General features: G+C 37.0%; 1 protein-coding gene across 1 annotated transcript; it reads right to left on the bottom strand.

The window, feature by feature from the left end:
* Positions 1 to 10,142: 10,142 nt before the first annotated feature.
* LOC131009604 (uncharacterized) lies at positions 10,143 to 10,610 on the bottom strand. The gene has a single exon (XM_057937019.1). It carries the CDS (start codon positions 10,608 to 10,610, stop codon positions 10,143 to 10,145), a length of 468 nt encoding a protein of 155 aa, XP_057793002.1.
* Between the last annotated feature and the right edge of the window lie 9,685 nt (positions 10,611 to 20,295).

The following is a 20,295-nucleotide window of genomic DNA, read 5'->3' as shown; positions in this document are numbered from 1 at the left end:
GGAGATTAGGGCTGCGGTTCGTCTTGACATGGCTTCGCATAGCCATCTGCGTCAGAAACGGTAGTTGGGGCTGATGTGTGGCTGTTTGGTTCTAACCGCCCGTTCAGTTTTTTTTCGTGGGGTGAGAGCCGGGATAGTTTGGGGACGATGGTTAGGCCGGAGTTCCGGAAACTTTCCCTTCCGCTCTTCCCTACTTTCGTTTTGTGTTTAGACGAGTACTCTTTTTCATTTTCACGGTTTTTCCCTCTGGGTTTTCAGTGAAAAGGTTTTAATGAGGTTCGGCCCTTAGTCTGCTCCTTCTGTGCTCTCAAGGGTTTTTTTTTTATTTTTTCTTTCCTTTTTTTATATAAAATCGTCATTTAATAATAAAATCTGAGGCTCTGCCACACCAAGACATCATTCATGTACCCGAAATTCGTTCTCTCTTTTTTTTACACTTTGAGGGAGGGGGAGCGGTGAGGTTTGAACCCTGAACCTCAGTGTTCGTAAACAAGAGTTCGCACCGCTTGGTGTCCCCTCGGGGACCCGAAATTCGCTCTTGTATTATCATTTCTGAAGATAAGGATAATTTTTGCATTTGTAGAACTTGATACCCTTTTTGGAACACATAACAAAATCCACACCATATACAATTTAATTCTAAAATTAAAATAACAAGCAGATTTGTTTTTTCTCTCTTTTTTTCTTTTTGAACATACGTAAGAGCATTCCCAAAAAATTTCTCAAAATTAAAATGTGAAATAAAATGCGGTATAATTAGCTGAAATGCAATTTTTTTTTTTTTTTTTGTCTTTATCTTCTCAACGCAGATCCATAGTACTTAACTTATCTTGAATTTTTATAATCAGTTAGACATTCAAATATATATTTCCCTTATCACATATTCACATGAAGCTTTCCATAAATAAGTAATAAAGAATTAAATTACAATCCAATAAATTTGAGGGATTATTTTTATTATTATAGACGTAATATTTAAGGAAAATATTGTGTGGTCTACATTATGCAATTTGGTTGGTCGAGGTAAGGAAGGTTGGCAGATAAACAATCTCTCATTAATTATAACGGATTTCATGGCCAGGAAATACGTATAATCCGACGTGGCTTCTCAATTTTCACGACAACTGTCTAATATTATTCTGCACTTACGCGTATTATTAATATTTTTCTTTCAAGCCAATAAATACTAATTATTGATCATGTACCATTATATATGCTGTTATGCGTGGAGTGTTTATTTCTTTGTTTGGCCAAATGCATATCTCATCTTCAATACCATTTCCACTATCTTCACCACTTCATAAACCAAAAACTAAAAGAAATAAGATATACATAAACAAATAGTTTTCCTTTTCATACAGGGGTTTTTGCAAATAAAATCACGAACAATTTTAAATTTGCAATTTTAACGTGACTTTTGAAGTGTGGCGAATTAAATCATAACCTTTTCAATTTTTGTAATTTCGTCCCCTCAATTTTTTCCGGCCACCGGAGTGATGAGTTGGAGCTTATGTGGATTATTTTTTTCCACGTAATTAATTTCTAACTAAGATTAAATTGCTGACTAAGATTAAAACAAAATCAAAACCTGATTCTTTTATTTTACTTTATTTTCGTCTTTTATAAAAATATATTTGATGTGTATCTTAAGTTAAAGATCATGACAAGATCTTCAATTTGATTTAAAATTCATTAAATATGAATTTGAAATAAATAATTTATTATAATTTAAAATTTTAAAGTGATTGTTTTTCTCTCTCCTATCTCTTTTACAATATTCTTTATTTTTTTCTCTTTCTCCTTATTTTATTATTATATTATTTCTATTTGTATCTATTTCTCCTACAAAATTTATATATCTTCTCTTCTCTTTTGATTAAAAAAACATAATATTTATTTGTTGAATTATTTTATCAAAGCATACATAAAAATATTTAAATTAAAAATATTAATTAAAAAATATAATGCACAACTATCAACAAATATCGAGACAATATTATAAAAGTATTTATTAAGTTTAATTTTAATAGAAAATAATAATCAATAACCAAAAAATTTTCAGTAAATTTAATTATTATTATACAATACTCATTGAACTTAATATTATACTCCTACTCATTAAGTTGATAAAATTATTACTATACACTATTTTAAATCAAATACTAATATTTAAATTAATATATTTTTTGTTATTAATTAATTTGATTCATAAATAAGGAGTAATATTTTTATATAATTTCAAATTTTAAAAATAAATAAATATATCGCGGTCGTGCATCGCACGGGAGGGTGTACTAGTTTAAGGAAAATGGGGGATACTGAAATAAGTTCGACGAAAAAGAAGAAAAAGGAAAGAATTAGGCTTTGATTTTATTTTAATCTTAGTCAGAAATTAATTACGTGGAAAAAAATATGCTCCAACTCGTCATTCCGGTGGCCGGAAAAAAATGAGGGGACGAAATTGCAAAAATTGAAAAGGTTATAATTTAATTCGCCACACTTCAAAAGTCGCGTTAAAATTGCAAATTCAAAATTGTTCGTGATTTTATTTGCAAAAACCCCTTTCATATATAAAAAGGAACTCTGGAGTTAAATAATATTTTCATTTTTTTGGATCAAACAACATGATAAACGAACTTGCTATATAAGTTTATTATCTTCAATTTATTAAGAGCTAGGTTAATGACTTAATTGCAAATAAAATCATCACTTAATTAGTTAATTATGACCCAATTTGCAATTAGAACACCACTTTCAAAGAATTATAGAAAAATACGCAATATATATATATATATACACACACTAGTACGTAACCCATCGAAAATTCGATGAGAAATTATTTTAAATTACTATTATTTAAATTTTATGATACTCTCTCCATCCTCCAAAATTATGCATACCTTTTCTTTTTGGTACGACCCCCAAAATTATGTATACTCTATTTTTAGACACTACCCCACATATAATTCTTACAATTTTACCCTTTTAACTTACATTATTTACTGATAATCTATTTAACAATACCCTCACTGTGGGACCCTTTCTCCACTATCATTACTACAAACTTCCATACATAATTTTGGGGGATATATTATTTTTAAATTTATTTAATTTAAGGTAATATAGTTGAAATTATATTAATCTGAATCATATTCCTCAATTAAATGTTAACCTTTTATTAGAATAATAAATATTCTTTTTATATACATTTTTATTTAATAATATTTTGGAAAAAGGTCAACATTGAAGATTTTATTTCATCTGAGCATCATCTCGTCTGAACCACCATGTAGGATCATATCATCGTCTAAAGCTCGAAAGAGGACATCTAATATTTGAACACCAGACTTTTGAGCATCATCTCGTCTAGACCTTAAAATACAAAAAATGAACTTTTATGCATCAATTTTTTTAACATCACTATCTCGAGGTTTAAAAATCAAATTTGACTTGTGAGATTATGTGATTTGGAGCTTCTAATATCACAACTAACTTGTAAGCATCATTTTGTATGGAACTTGAAAATATCTTGACAAACTTTTATGCATTATTAGCTTCAAATGTTATAATTGGATTCCAAGAATCATCTCGTTTGGAGTTTGAAAGAACAAATTTAACATGTGAGTATCATCATTTAATTGGGTTCCGAGAATCATCTCGTTTGGAGCAATTCAAATTGTATTAGTCTCAATCATTCCGCTAATTAAATATAGATTTTTAATTTGAAGAGCAAGAGCTTCTTCTTGTATAAATTTTATTTTAGTGAAACCTTATAAAAAAAAATCAATGTGAAATGAGGTGATTTATATGAATTCTTCACTCGATTGAGATTATTATAAATTTAATACATAATTAAAGATTTGTAATGTATTTTAACATCATATCCTCTATTGTTCTTTATCAAAATTCTTCATTTATGCATTACTAATTTCATAATTTATGTATTATTATTATTATTATTATTATTATTATTGACGAAACTGAAACAAATAAAGTTTTTAGATAAGAAAAATATATTTTTCTTCTCTATACAAATAAAATGTACAAATATATCTTATAAAAAATAAAAATAAAATTTTAATTATTTTGATAGACATAAAATAAGATTTTGTTTTAAAAAGTAATCAGGTTATAGAATTTGTGCCTTATTATTCAAACATGTAAATCAATGACCAAACCCATTTATAATTTACATACACGTACATGTCTCAATTCAAACTCAATTTAAAATTAATTTTATTGAAAATTAAGAAGATATATATATATATATATATATATATATAGGGGCGCGCTCCAGTGAGACCCCATATTTTTCGTGAAACACTAGGACAATGAATAAGACATATAATACTAATGAACAAAACGTATATCTAATGAACAAGATGTATATACTGATGAAAAATAAAATTTAAAAAATTCGTAATGAATAAGACATATATACTGATGAACAGAACCGTATATACTGATGAACAATGCAGTATATACTGATGAATAACAAAATTTAAAATATTCTGCTCCCTCCAGGATTCGAACCCTGCGAAAAAAAATCACCCTCCAGATACAATATCAGCCATAGGATTGATAAAATAAACGCACCAGATCGTGCCCTAGATCTCACTAAAATTAGGGGGTCTCATTGGAGCGGCCCCCTAGATCGTGCCCTAGATCGTGCCCTAGATCTCACTAAAATATATATATATATATATATATATATATATATATATATATATATATATATATATATATATATTCATACAATATACTCCCTCCGTCCCCAAAATAAGTTCCTCTTTGGGGACGGCACGGGTTTTAAGGAAAAGTGGCAAAGTGTATTGATAGTGGAGAAAAATATGTTATAATTAGTATTGGGAGTGGTGAAAAGGTGAAAAAGTATTATAATTAGTATTGGGAGTGGTGAAAAAGTGAAAAGTAAGAATAAATAAAGTATTATTAGTGGTGGGGTAGTTGTCCAAAAATGGAAAGAAAAAAAGAGGAACTTATTTGGGGGACGTCCCAAAAAGGAAAAAGATGAACTTATTTCAGGGACGGAGGGAGTAATATATACGCTTTTGAGAAATATAAAATTAATAACAAATATACATCTAATCACTAACATTCAATTAAAATCATTTATTGTATATAAAGTATTTTTTTCTTGTCAGACATGTGAATCTAATTTTTATCGAGATAAAATAAATAATAAAATTTATTAATTTAGATTATATGTAAGTTATTATTATTATTATTATTATTATTATTATTATTATTATTATTATATACATTTATTATTAATTATATTTATTAAGATTAATTTTTATCGAGATAAAATAAATAATAAAATTTATTAATTTAGATTATACGTAAGTTAATATTATTATTATTATATATATATACACATTTATTATTAATTATATTTATTAAGATTAATGAATCTTTATATGGAATGTAATAGTTAATTAATTAATAAATGATGAAGATTATATATGGTAAATTATTGAAATGGAACAATTCTAAGCATGCCACATAGATTAAGGCTTAATCCTATTATAAAGAAGATTTATTATTAATTATATTTATTAAGATTAATTTTTATCGAGATAAAATAAATAATAAAATTTATTAATTTAGATTATATGTAAGTTAATATTATTATATATATATATATATATATACATTTATTATTAATTATATTTATTAAGATTAATGAATCTTTATATGGAATGTAATATTAATTAATGTAATAGTTAATTAATTAATAAATGATGACGATTATATATGGTAAATTATTGAAATGGAACAATTCTAAGCATGCCACATAGATTAAGGCTTAATCCTATTATAAAGAAGATATATATATATATATATATATATATATAATATTAACTTACATATAATCTAAATTAATAATTTTTATTATTTATTTTATCTCGATAAAAATTAATCTTAATAAATATAATTAATAATAAATCAAAATTGAAATGTTGTGACACTTTCAAACTTTTCGGGCCTTCTTCATTAATTGTCTAATCTTGTTCTAAAAAATGTCACAATTTCAATTGCTTGGTAAAGTGGTGGTGATCCTATATTTTTTTGAACACTTAATTAAAAAGTAAAATTGTAATAGTAAATTTGGTCATATAGGTAATGATTTTATTTACAATTAAGCTTAAATCAAATCACTTTATTTTTTATATAAAATTCTTGGACAATCTCATTAATTATATTCATGAACTTTCAAATCGAGAATCACACACTTTCGTGCTTAAACTTGATTTTGATTAAGGGAGTCGCTCAAGCCATACTCTCTTATTGTATGTCAATTTTCTTGCTGCCAACTACTTTGACAGATGAGATGAAACGTCTTATGAACAGTTTTTGGTGGAGCAACAAAAGTGGGCCGGGAAAGGGCATTAATTGGATGAAGTGGGAGCGGCTGTGTGTGGATAAGAAGGTGGGTGGCCTCGGCTTTAGAAGTTTGCAGCTTCTAAACCTCACTTTGTTGGGAAAGATTGGTTGGCGGTTGATCGAAGATCCGGACGCTCTTGTTTGCCGTGTGCTCAAGGCGAAATACTTCTCCCATGGAGATTTCCTTTCGGCCTCTGTGGGGCACAGTCCGAGCTTCACTTGGCGGAGCATTTGCTCCGCGCAAGATCTTGTCCGTAGAGGTGTCCGATGGAGGATAGGGGATGGCAACTTGGTGCGGATTCATGCAGATCCGTGGCTGCGGAACGATGAGTCTTTCTGGATCTCTTCTAGCCATCACCCTGATTTCGGGGAGTTGCGTGTAACGGAGTTGATGGTCCCTGGTTCTCATAGATGGGACGTTGTGTTGGTGAACTCTCTCTTTGAGGAGCACGATGCTCAAAACATCCTGGGCATTCCTCTCGCCCCTAATCAACAACAGGACAAGTTAGTTTGGCATTTTGAGGAAAAGGGTCGATACACGGTGAAGTCGGCTTATAAGCTAGCGAGTTCCTTTACTCTTGACACTACGTCTGGTGTTGACGGCGTCTGGAGTATGTTATGGCAACTCAAGGTTCCGCCCAAAGTTCGAAACTTCATGTGGAGGGCTGCTAGAAGGAATTTACCTTCTAAGGATCAACTGATGTCGCGGTTAATTTTGGTTGGAGGGATAAATTTGTGATACATGCAAGATGAATATTGAGAACCTTTGGCATACTTTTTTCTCCTGCCCTTTCGCCAAAGATTGTTGGAGACACATGGGTTTATTGGATTACATTGATGATATGATCAGTCGGAGCGAGTCTTTTGCGGCTGCCATCTTTCAAATTATTGGTGATAATAATGCTGAGCTTAAAGCTAGGGTGTGCATGGTTATGTGGCAGATTTGGAAGGGACTCATCCTTGTTCCCGTGCGGATGATTACCATGGAAGTCTAGAGCCGGTTGGATTGGACTTTGGCTCGCCGGAAACTCCCTGCTCAGGAGTCTCACCCGCCTACTGCTAGTTCGTGTGTTGGGTGCATGGCATTCTCTGCAGCCGGGGGCTGTGAAATGTAATGTCGACGCTGCCTTTTTCTCTGATACAAATACCATGGGAATTGGTATGGTTATTCGGAACTTTGAGGGCAACTTTATTGCAGGAAAGGCGGTGAAATTCGTGGGTCTCCCTAGAGTGGTTGAAGGTGAACTCATGGGGATCAAAGAAGCGCTTTCATGGTTAAAGGAGCTGGGGTATTCAAAGGGCTGGGTGGAATCCGACTGCAAGCAAGCTTGTGAGGCGATCGCTTCGGGTGAACGGAACATTTCAGAAATGGGTTTATTGGCTGCCTTTTGCCGTGAGGAGTTATCGTCTTTGCCGGATATCCAAATTTGTCATGTCAAGAGAACGTGCAATATTATTGCGCATTGTTTAGCTAAAGCTTCGAGAGATTTTCATATACACCATGTTTGGAATGAACCCCCGCTGTTTGTGGAATGTCATCTCCATCTACCATGCTCTTGTGTTCAATAAAATATCTCTCTTTTCCCTCAAAAAAAAAACTTGATTTGCTTTTTTACCTACCCGAGTCAAGTCTTGAACTCTATTTTCTGAATATTTATTAGTCAAGTCCAATCAGAATTTAATTATTTTGTAAAATATATTATTTTATACAATCACATAGTATATTCATATTATTTTCCTATAATAAAGTTAGTTAAAGATTTTGGATAATTATTACTAAATATAGCATATAATATAAACAGTATTTAATTAATAATTTTATTTTTCAAGCTAGCTTATTTGACGAGCTTGCTCACAAGTTAACAAGCTGAATACTATCAAATTCAAAAGCTTGATTCGGTTAGCTAACAAATTTCACTAAATGAGCTAGAAATAAGTACGTAGATTTAAGTTTTTAAAAAACCAAGCCACATGTATATATGGGTTTGTATAATATAAGATATGTCACTGTATCAATTACATAATCGCATAACAGCAACTTAGGTCACCAATATCATGAGAATGTCACTCCATATTTATGTTTTAATCTTATCTTGTTTGATAATGGTGTGTTATAAATCATACTATACTAATCATGTGGCGTACGATTACTACAATTACGTGGTTCATAAGCTAACATAAGAAGGGAATCATGCATCTTTCTTTTCGTCATAATAAAACATTAATTTAATTATGTTATATGCATAAGGAGCCAAGGAACTTCCTTATCCAATAGCTTCCTTTGGAAAAAAGAATCTGAAACTAAAATCAGAGCATTTGTTGATGATTTAGTGCCATTAACAGAAATAATCCATTGCTACAATTAATTTCTTGCAAGATATGAAGAACGTGAATTGCACCAAATATGGCAAGGCTTGGGAATATGTGGCGGCGGCGCCGGTAGTTGTGTCGCAGGTTGTTACGTCTGCAACTGCAACTATACTAAAAAGTTGTTAATGGCTATAACTACAATGCTATTTTTGGAATGGTGTATTCTCTATGAATATCCCTTCTTTTCCTCACCCAAAAGCAAATATCAGGATATTATAACTTTACAAGCCAAGGTTTCGAAGACATTTTTTTCTAGCTGAATGGATGATATGAATCTGGCGTCGATTGATTATATATTAATAAAGTTTTATTTGTTATGAGATTCAAAAAAATTAAAATTTTATATATGGAACATATTAATGTGTGCAGAGGTCAAAACCTTCCGGTTACAGAAAATGTAAAATTTATGTAACAAAATATGTTTTTCCTTAGAAAAATATCACTAATAATTCCATATTTCTCCTCTATGGTTACTCGAACCCCCAACTTAATAGTTGGAGGAGACTAGTCTTCTCATGTGAGCAGATAATATTATTATAGATATTTGTTGTACATACTTATCCATGGAATTAACGCTCTCCATTAGAAAATTTATTAGTTAATTTGAAAATATTATAAATTTTTAAGGTTTAACAAAATTATAAGGATGTTTTGGAACTTGTTAATCTATAATTATAATTTATTAATTCATAACTAAATTTTATTACGGAATTGTTAGAATCCAATAATCTATAATTAGAACTAAATTAATCAAGAGAGAGCTTTTGAAATAGATATTTTGAAGAAAGAAACACAATATTTGGCCACTAATTAAAAAAACAAAATTTGGCCATTTTTTTTTACTTTTAAAGGCTGTTTTGTCCTTAATTAAAGAGGACTGAATTCGGGTTTGCGCGCGGGTTAGACACATATAGTACTATTAGTGCCAAAAGTACCAACCGAAAAAAAAAATAACCGAAAAAAAACTAAGTAAATAGGTACTTTTGGCACCATTAATGTCGATAGTGCCATGCACGAATGATACTAGTGACCATAAGAGAGAGTATATGGCAGTAATATGGCCATAAATATCATTCGTGCAACACTACATAAGAAAGAGTATATGACACTAATGGCACTAAGAGCATCCACAGTGGGGTGACCTGATAGAGGGGGGACCACATTGGGTCAATGAGGCTGCAGTGGGATGACATGATAGCTGGCCTGATTTTTTTAGTTTTGATTATTGTATTTTTCATTTAAATTTAATTGCACAAATTTAAATAACACAATTTACTTCAAATTTAAATTGCATTAATTTAAAATCCCAAAAATTACATAAAAAAATTACATAAATCATAAATTTTTTAAGAAAAATCTTAAAATAACTATTCCGGCTGTAGAGGTCTGAAACGTGCCCAAATGTGCTCGATCAAATCACGTTGGAGTTGAGCATGTATCTGTCTATCTCGAAGAATTGCATCTCTTTGCATGTATTGCTCGAAGCACACCGGTGTTGCTCGAGCACTCTCGAACGAGTCACTGCTAGACGCCCTGTGTCCTGCGTCGTCATCTCTCCAATGGGCAGCTCTTTCACCTTCGTTCTCAACAATCATGCTGTGGAGAATGATGCAACACATCATGATTTCCTTGAGATTGTTGACGTACCAACCTCGCGCCGGACTTCGAATGATTCCCCATCGAGCTTGAAGCACTCCAAAGGCACATTCGACATTCTTCCGTGCCGATTCTTGCATCTTCTTGAACCTCGCCTCCTTTGGATTGGTTGCCATCGGCGGACTCTTAACGAAGCAACGCCACTCTGGATATATGTCGTCGCACAAATAGTAGCCCATCTGGTAGTAACGCTGGTTAGCTTCAAAGATCACTGGTGCCGCTGTTCCATCCAACACGTCGGAGAACAGAGGCGATTGGATCAGAACGTTGATGTCGTTGTTCGAACCGGTGACACCGAATAAGGCATGCCAATCCACAAATCATGGGATGCAACGGCCTCCAAGATCAAGGTGGGCTCCCCTTGATCACCGGGTGTATATGCGTCGTGCCACGCCTTTGGACAATTCTTCCACGCCCAATGCATACAATCGAGACTTCCGAGCATCCTGGGAAATCTGTGTCGCGCCTCATGCATCTGAAGAAGGCGTTGGATGTCCGCCTGCGTCGGACGTCGAAGATACTCGCGTGAGTAAGCCCGGATGACAGCCTTGTAGAATCTCTTGAGGCATAAATGCCCCGTCGTGTCGACGACCTTGAGATACTCGTCGAAAGTATCCGCACTGACGCCGGTGGCTAATTGGCGGATAGCCGCCGTGCATTTCTGCAAAGGCGTGAGAGAGTCCCGACCTCGTGCATCATGGCTCATCTGAAAATAAGTATCTTCACCTTGAACAACCTTGACGATGCACAAGAACAACTCCTTCTGCATCCGAAAACGACGTCGAAAAAATGTAGGCCCGTACGTCAGATTTTCATTGAAGTAGTCTTGTATAAGACGTAAATGGGCAGCCTCACGATCACAGTGGACGTATTTTCGGTGACGAACAACACGTTCCGGCTCCGATTGGGAGTACATTTGAGCAAGCAATTGTTTATGCTCCTGGATCTCATCGATGATTGCCTGCGCTACCTCGTTGGAGGAAGACGACGAATTATCATCAAACCATTCATTTTTTTAAGAAAAAGAGAAGAAGATTGAAGGAGAAAGGTAAGAAGATTGAAAGAGAAATAATTTTGTGCGTGTGAATGAAGAAATGAGTGGATGTATTTATAGAAGAGGAACAAAAAAAAAGGAAAAGTGGACAAACGGCTATGAAGCCGTTGGGCTAAAAAAATTGAAAATGGGGTTAACGGCTAGTTTAAAATTCGATTTTTTTAAAATAATAAATAGAGCGCGTGCTATGCACGCGCGTTCGAAATTGGCTATCAGGCCTCCCTCGAGTCCCTTGTTCCAGCAGTGGGCGACCCGATCTTGGGGTTGACTCGAGTCCCCCCTATCGGGTCCCCACTATGGGTGCTCTAATATGACCATAAGTACCATTCGTGCAACATCCTAAATGGAGAATCTAAATCCTAAATGGATAATGTAAACCTTACGGGGAAGTGTTCAAAATGGTCATATAACTGTACTAATCTATATAAGACAAGATAATGTATTAGCACAAGTATATGGTACTATTGGCACTAATATGGTCACTAGCTAGTACCATTCGCGCATGCATTATTGCCACTAATAGTGCCAAAATTAGATTGTGTGTGTGTTGGCCAAGGGGTAAGGGGCTAATGCTCAAAACCAAAGGTTTTGGGTTTGAGTCAGGGGCGGAGCCAGGTCCCTAAAGAGAAGAGGGGCAAAACATTGCCATTTTTTATTCAAAATTTTGGTGGGGCAAAAATTAATTTTTTTATAATTAAATATGTATATAAGAATATATTAAGTATATTAAAAAAAATTGGGGGGGGGGGGAATTGCCCCTCCTCATTTGGCTGTAGCTCCACCGCTGGTTTGAGTTCCCTATCGCGTGGCCTTTAAATTTCTTTCTCTAATACTGTTAATTTATATATATATATATATATATATATATATATATATATATATATAGGGGATGGCTACGGTAAAAACACTTCTTAAAATATAAATATAAATATTTTTTAATGTACGAATTTTATCCAACAGGGTTACGAATTCATCAAACATGGTTACGAATTGTGAAAAATAATTTTTTGCTACCTTTGGGATTCGAACTCAGGACCACGAATTCATCCAACAGGGTTACGAATCAACCGTAGATCTTGATGATCTAAATTTAGGTCCGGGGGGTCTCGAATAGGTGTATGGGGGGGAATACACCTATAGGCTATTTTTGTGACTATCTACAAACCTCAATCAGAGGGATCTCAGTCAGAGATAGAAGCGAAACTTTACAAGCAAACAAGACACCTGTTTAACCGAAATAAGTATTGACCAACAGGGTTGACGACTGATACTGAAAGCTCTTCAGTAAAGAGTTATCAGTTAAGTCACTGGAACTTAACTGATCCACGTAAGGGCTTCAGTCGTGTTTGCAAAGATGAAGATGATATCTCTCTTCCTTACTATCAGAGGATAGTGAGTCAGATTGATATCATACGCAGCGGAAATTAAACTTAGTTTCGAATAGCCTCGGTGGAGCAGATAGTTGGATTAAGGTTTCTCTTTTCAGTTAGTCAGCATTCAGTTTTATCAATTGAAATAACACAGTTATAAATGTAAAACTGAAAGCTGTAAATAACACAGAGACTTTTACGTGGTTCGAAAAAACTCTTTCCTACATCCACGGCTGGTTGATCAGACCAACAATCCACTCCGCAAGTGCTTCCCTGGTGCACTGCAAACCGTGAACTGAAGATAAACTCTCTCTTCAGCACCTACACACCTCGCGTAGGGTTTCCCTACCTACACAGCTCGCGCAGGATTTCAGCACCTACATAGCTCGCGCAGGATTTCCTTGCTAAGCACACCTCGTGCTCAGACTTCCCTATCAGAGTTCAGAACACCTTCTGAAACTCCGAGTCACTCAAACACTCTTATGGGGGAGAGGTTTAAACGAGTGCCAACTATACTTACAAAGAACGAGTTCTTTGAAGCAAGTTTGACCTTTGGCTTCTGGGTACACAGAATATATGCCTAGGGTCTAAGAGAATGTATGTAATCAGCAGTGACTGATTTTGGCTTTGGAATTCTCTTCTTCGATTCAAGCTTTGGGCGGTTTAAGCTTTAGACTGAGTATCTATTTCGGCAGAGCTTCAGCTTATGTCGTTGAATCGGTGAAGGTTGAAGTGATCCTCGAGCGCTATTTGTAGGAGAACTCTTGAATAGATCCGTTGGCGTAAATCGTCCTCAAGATTTCTTCCGTTGGAGAGCAATTCGAATTTGGGCTGAGGCTTCAATCTTCGAGGTTCCTTGTCTGTGTGGAAACGGCTCTCTTTGATGGACAGGAGATGTGACATCTCTGAAAAGTAACCACCAGATAGGAATGACCTCTGCAGAGATAAGATATTGAGATATCTCTGCATTTAATGCGGCTGTACTTGAGCGTACGTGGCTTCCTCTGAACGTTGGAAGATCAGTCCTAGGAGGAATGTTCAACTGATACTTGACTTTAGTATCAGTCCATGGCGCGCATTAAATAATCAGTCTTCAACTGATACTTCAGTTGGTAACTGCAGTCTTCAGTCTTCAGTCTTCGTTCTTCAGTCTCCAGTCTTCAGTCTTTGACACCGCAACTAAACTAGAAACGAACTCTAACACTTGAGTTCAAAAACGATTCTAGTCTATTACATTTAAGTCCTATGAATTTTGGTATCATCAAAACAAGGGTTAGGATATTCCACAAGGTTCCCAACAATTTCCCCCTTTTTGATGATGCCAAAACCACACAGCAGTTCTAGACAGCAAAAAGACTGAGCTCACAGTACAAGTTCTAGACAAGGGGTGAAAGCTGTTCCCGCTTAACAACAGAACCTAAATAACTTGTACTCAGAGCAAGAACGAAAACAGTTCTAAACACAGAACAGCAAGAAGATAGAAAAACCATAAATCAGAGCCTGGACAAAGAGTCATTGTCTTCAGGGTGAGATCAATAAGAAGTTCATTTCATTAAACGGACTGATAAGCCATCAGTCTAGGTATAGAGCAAGACTTACATTGGAGTAAAAAGTAAAACAAAAACATCATGGATAAACCATGGACTCCAGCAGTCTGCTTGGCTGCGCCTTGAACTTCTTGATCTTCATCTTCTGTCTTCGTGTCTTCAATGTTCCTAAGCTTGTTCCACTCTCACTTGTTTTCCGTTGAATTGAGGTCTCTTCTGAAACGTCATCCTTCTAACTTCTGGTGATCCTTTGCTGTTCCATCATCAGTCAAGAGTTAGAGGACAGGAGCAACCTCAAGAAAAGGTTTCTCTCTGACTTCTGACTTTCCCAACTTTTCCCCTTTTTGGCAACATCAAAAAGAGAGATGACGATGGAGGCTATGATCAGACGGTACCCAACTCCTAGTCTCAGAACCTCGTGAGAAGATTTGAGAACAGAGTGAGTCCGGATAAACAGAAGAGGAGGACGTCAGTGGTGGGGTGAGGAGATGAGGGAGACGGAGAAGTGGAAGAGGACAAGAAAACGTAGAAGGCGGAAGATAGAAGAAGGCTGCCTTGGAAGAAAGGAGAGGGCTGCCTTATGAGGAGAAGGATCAGGTTGGTGAATTGGAAAGAAAGATTAGAAGAAGAAGGGTGTGAGAAGGAAGAATAGAAGCGGTGGCAGCTGAGAAGACTAACACCGTCGATTCGCCGACCCAGGGTCTGTGAAGAATAGACCCGGTGCGGCTGAAGATGCCGGCCAACAACAAGAGTGATCTCGTTGTTTGTTGCAAGCCAGGGAGGAGCACGAGATATGCGATACGGTATATCTCCTCCAGAAGCGGTGAAGCTTCTTGGCGCCAGGCAAGAGAATGGAAGACGCTCGCTTCGCTGGATACAAGTGAGGGTAGAGCAAACTTTGACGCCGGAGAGACGTTGTGATCCAGTGGAAGGGTCCGGTGAAGACCAAGACTATGAGCGTCATTCTTCCACTCCATGACTTTGCAGTCATAGATTTCTCCTTTAGTCGGAACAATTTTTCTGCAACTTTGGAAACAATTGAAACTTTTTCTCACAGTGAAAGCTGTGGAGAGTTGTTAGTTGATGCAGAAACACTATGAAGACAACATGGTATAAATAGACAAGATGTGAACCATGTAGAAGATGAAAAGGTTTTTCGAAAACTATGCCTTAAATGCAATTGAAGAAAAATTTCGCGTCCGCCGTCACTGCGAGGGACTTCAAAAGGCATCATTACATATGTCATGTCAATGAGCGTTTCAAGAAATTTTATTGCAGAGGCAAAAAGGTTGGAAGGATTTTTGGCAAAAAGATCAGGACAAGTTCAATCAAAACAGATTTTCACTTTATAAAAATCTTGTCCTATTTCGGATATTCCAATTCCAACAATTCCAATAATCAGTTAAAGTTTTTGAAAGAAACTGATCAGTTAGAGAAAAGATTTTGAACTAAAAACTTAAAGCTCTAAACTGAAATAACTGATTTTGAAAAGGTAAGCATTTTAAAATACTTACTGATCAACTGAACATAGTAGTCAGTTGATACCACGTGATCCTGGATGATTCATCAGGATGACTTCGTCTTCAGATGAGCACTCGGACTTCATTGCTTTTTACGTCGACGATCGTAGAAGCAGCAGTTGGTTGACCACCAGTCAGCATGACTGTTTGAGAAAATCTTCAAACACAGCATCACTCTTCAGGGTTGATGAGGCCAATCTTTGCACAAAGATCGTTGAACCTCTCTTCTGGAAGAGCCTTGGTCAGCAGGTCCGCTCTCTGGATAGCAGTGGGAATCCATTCCACAGAGACATTCTTCTTTTCGACATGATCACGAATGAAGTGATGTCGAATCTCAATATGTTTGACTTTGGTGTGATGAACTGGATTCTGGGAGATTGCAATAGCACTGGAGCTGTCGCAATAGATAGGAACTTCCTTTTCCTCGATCCCATAGTCCTTTAGTTGATGGACTAACCACAGGATTTGTGAGCAGCAGCTTCCGGCAGCAACATATTCAGCTTCAGTTGTAGAGGTGGCGACTGAAGTCTGTTTCTTAGAAAACCAAGAGATGAGCTTGTTGCCTAGGAATTGACATGTTCCGGAGGTTGATTTGCGATCAAGCTTGCATCCACCGAAGTCGGAGTCTGAAAATCCGGTGAGCTTGATGTCGTCCTCTGCTGGGTACCACAATCCTAAATTGGGTGTGCCCTTGAGATATCTCAGAATCCGCTTAGCTGCATCTAAATGAGCTTCCTTAGGATCTGATTGATATCTTGCACAAACCCCGACTGCAAATGCGATATCTGGTCTGCTCGCAGTCAAATACAGCAAAGATCCAATGATTTCTCTGTACTTCTTCGAAGAGACAGAGCTTCCTTCTGAACCTGGATCAACTTTCCAGTTTGTGTTCATTGGGATCTTGACTGACTTCATGTGCTGAATACCGAACTTAGCTATCAGCTCCTTGGCATACTTGGACTGGCTGATCAGTATTCCTTCTTTGGTCTGCTTGACTTGCAATCCGAGAAAGAAATTTATTTCTCCCATCATGGACATTTGGAATTTGTTCTTCATGATGTCAGCAAACTTATTGCACATGTGTTCGGATTTGGATCCGAAGATTATGTCATCGACATAAATTTGAACAAGCAAGAGATCTTCTCCTTCTTTGAGAGTGAACAACGTTCTGTCCACAGATCCCTTTTTGAAGCCTTGTTCAACTAGATACTCCGAGAGAGTATCATACCACGCTCTTGGTGCTTGCTTCAACCCATAGAGCGCTTTCTTCAGCTTGTACACCTTTTCTGGTCCAGCAGCCTCAAATCCTGGAGGTTGTTCTACATAGACTTCATCTGTGAGCACTCCATTGAGAAATGCACACTTGACATCCATTTGGTGTACCTTGAAACCTTTGTGAGCTGCAAAAGCTAAGAAGAGTCTGACTGCTTCCAATCTGGCAACTGGGGCAAATGTCTCGTCGTAGTCGATTCCTTCTTCTTGACTGTATCCTTTAGCCACAAGCCTTGCTTTGTTTCTCACAACGTTTCCTTCTTCGTCTTTCTTGTTCTTGAAAATCCATTTCAAGCCAATCACCTTTGCATCGTCTGGTCGATCCACAAGCTCCCAAACAGAATTTCGGTTGAATTCATTGAGTTCTTCTAGCATTGCGATGACCCATTCTGTGGACTTCAGAGCTTCTTCAATATCCTTCGGCTCTGTAGTTGATAAGAAACAGCTGAAATTCTTATCTTCATTGATGCAGTTCTGATTGATGTCGAAGACGAGGTTGCACATAGATCTCCGAGTCTTGACGCCATCTGATGGTTCTCCAATGATGTTCTCCTTAGAGTGGAGTTCAAACCATCTTCGATATTTCTTGATTTCTTCAGGAGATGGTGGAGCTTCTTCAGTTAGAATAGCTCTGGGATGTTGAGCACTTTCTGGAGCAGGGGAGAGTTGAGCTGGGGCGGCTTCTGCGTGTTCAACTTGAACTTCAGCAACTGGAGTTCCCCCTTGACTATTGCCATCTGTATTGGCTCCAGTTTGAACTTCAGACCGTTGGTTGATCTTCTGATACTGAATCATCTCAGTATCTTCATCCTTGCCAGGTCCCCATACCAAGACAGTAGAGGGCTCGTCAGTATGGATTTCAGCTTTGGAACCTTCAGTGATCTGAACATTCTTTTCAGCATCTTGTTCCCTGAAACCATCTGTAGACTCATCAAAGATCACATGAGGTGTTTCTTCTACACATAGAGTTTGAGTATTGAACACTCGATAGGCTTTGCTTGAACGTTCTGTTCTGGGGTATCCAAGGAAGACTCCTGGATCAGCCTTGTAATCGAAGGTGTTCAACCTCTTCTTATCGTTGTTGTGTATGAAACACTTAGAACCGAAAGCATGAAAATGGGCAATCGATGGCTTTCTGTTCTTCCATAACTCGTATGGAGTTCTTCCATGTCTCTGAGTGAGGAAGGAGCGATTCTGCGTGTAGCATGCGTTGTTGACTGCTTCGGCCCAAAACTTCAAGGGGAGTTTTGACTCGGCTAGCATCGTCCTTGCTGCTTCCTTTAGAGACCGGTTTCTTCTCTCTGCTGTGGAGTTCTTGCTGCAGAAGTTTGATGACTGATTCCTTGTTCATCACAATACTCACGAATGACAGTATTGAGGAACTCAGTCCCACGATCTGATCTAATGCTGATGATGTTGACTTCCTTTTCAACGCTCAGTCTCTTCAACAGCTTTGGCAGTTCCTCCAGTGTCTCCTTCTTTTTGAAAAGAAAGATAACCCAGGTATATCGTGAATAATCATCCACAACTACCAAGGTGTACTTCCTACCGTTGTAGCTTCTTGGAGTGATCGGGCCAAACAGATCCATGTGAAGTAGATGCGGAATCCTTTCAGAGGAGTGTCCTGTCTTTGACTTGAATGATGTCCGCGTCTGCTTTCCTCTGAGGCATGCTTCACATTCTTGCTTCTTCTGGAATACAATAGAAGGGAGTCCTTCTACCAGTTGATGTTTAGCAAGTTTGTTGATCGTCTTGAAGTTGAGATGGTTGAGTCTCTTGTGCCATAGCCAATTGAGCTCTGAGCTGCTTTTACTGATGAGGCACGTTTCTGGTGGGCTGTCTTCCCAAGAAACGACGTAGAGACTTCCTTGTCTGAATCCCTTCAGAACCACCTTTTTCTGATTGTTTCTAACAGTGAATTCATCCTTTTTGATTTTCACTGTGAAACCACTGTCACAAAATTGACTCACAGACAACAGATTATGTTTAAGACCAGAAACAAAGCTAACATTACTGATACTGGCGTTACCCATGTTGAGCACACCATAACCTTTTGTTTCTCCAATCGAGTTGTCTCCGAATGCAACTTTGGATCCAGCTTTCTCAACATACTGGGTTAGATATTCTTTGTAGCCCGTCATATGCTTCGAGCAGCCACTGTCCAGATACCACGTTCTGATTGAAGCTTTGGCCTCTTCCTTCTTTTTATGTTTCCTGACATTGACCTGCAAGAAAGAGTTGCTTCAGGCACCCAATCAAGCTTTGGGTCCTTCAATGTTAGTTCGAGTTCCCTTTGGAACCCAAATCTGCTTCAGAATTGGTCTGGCTGATTTCTTGCGCATTGTTGGATGTCTGATCGATGTCGTTGGCGCTTCAGGTGGCATAAGAGCATTTTTCCGTTGAGAAATCTTTTTGAAGACCTCACTCTTGTAGCAGTTCTGTCTGGTGAGTGGTTGAGGTCTTCTTTGCTCGCCGAAGTATCTTCCGTGAGATACTTTAGTCTTTGCAGACTTATGGAGATTTGTCTGACGTCCAGTGGCTTGTCGTCGAGGAAGTGGCATGGCTCGACTGGACTCAGCATTGCTTGATCTCCATGGATGTTGTTCTTTCTGAAACTGAACTGAGGATGTCAGTTTCTGACTGATGTGGCCTATCTTCCTCCTGGGTTGATGAGAAAGATTCTTCTTGGCTCCTGATGTTCCTTCCCGGATCTTTGACTGAAATCTGCTTTCCAGCCTTTTCAATATGATGATCTGGTTGGGAGCCTCCTTAGCTCGTCTGTAGCTTCGTGGAGGTGGAACATTTGATCTGGCCATCAGTCTGCGCTTGTGAACTTCATCCATATCATGATCTCTTGATTCTTCTGAGGTTGTGATTTCAGAAGGATCATTCTTAGAGATGATCATGATATCCTTTCCTTTGGCAGCTGCAACCTTTCCTCCGATGCTGTTGACCAGTCCTTTCGATGGAAAGTTGCTCATCATGGGAGACTGCATCATGCAGTTCTTGACTGTTTCTTCCAGCTTGTGATTAAGCCTTTTGATTTCATGAGAAGCTCTTTCACATTCTGAGTTGGAGATTCTGAGCTCTTCTTCCAGTCG

This window comes from Salvia miltiorrhiza, chromosome 2, assembly GCF_028751815.1.
Source record: "Salvia miltiorrhiza cultivar Shanhuang (shh) chromosome 2, IMPLAD_Smil_shh, whole genome shotgun sequence".
Classification (NCBI taxonomy): Eukaryota; Viridiplantae; Streptophyta; class Magnoliopsida; order Lamiales; family Lamiaceae; genus Salvia; species Salvia miltiorrhiza.
The sequence above is the reverse complement of the archived record's forward strand: the minus strand, read 5'-3'. Positions and strand labels throughout refer to the sequence as shown.

Coding starts and splice junctions, on each gene's coding strand:
- LOC131009604 (XM_057937019.1), bottom strand. CDS start 10,610: ATGGGCTACTATTTGTGCGACGACATATATCCAGAGTGGCGTTGCTTC.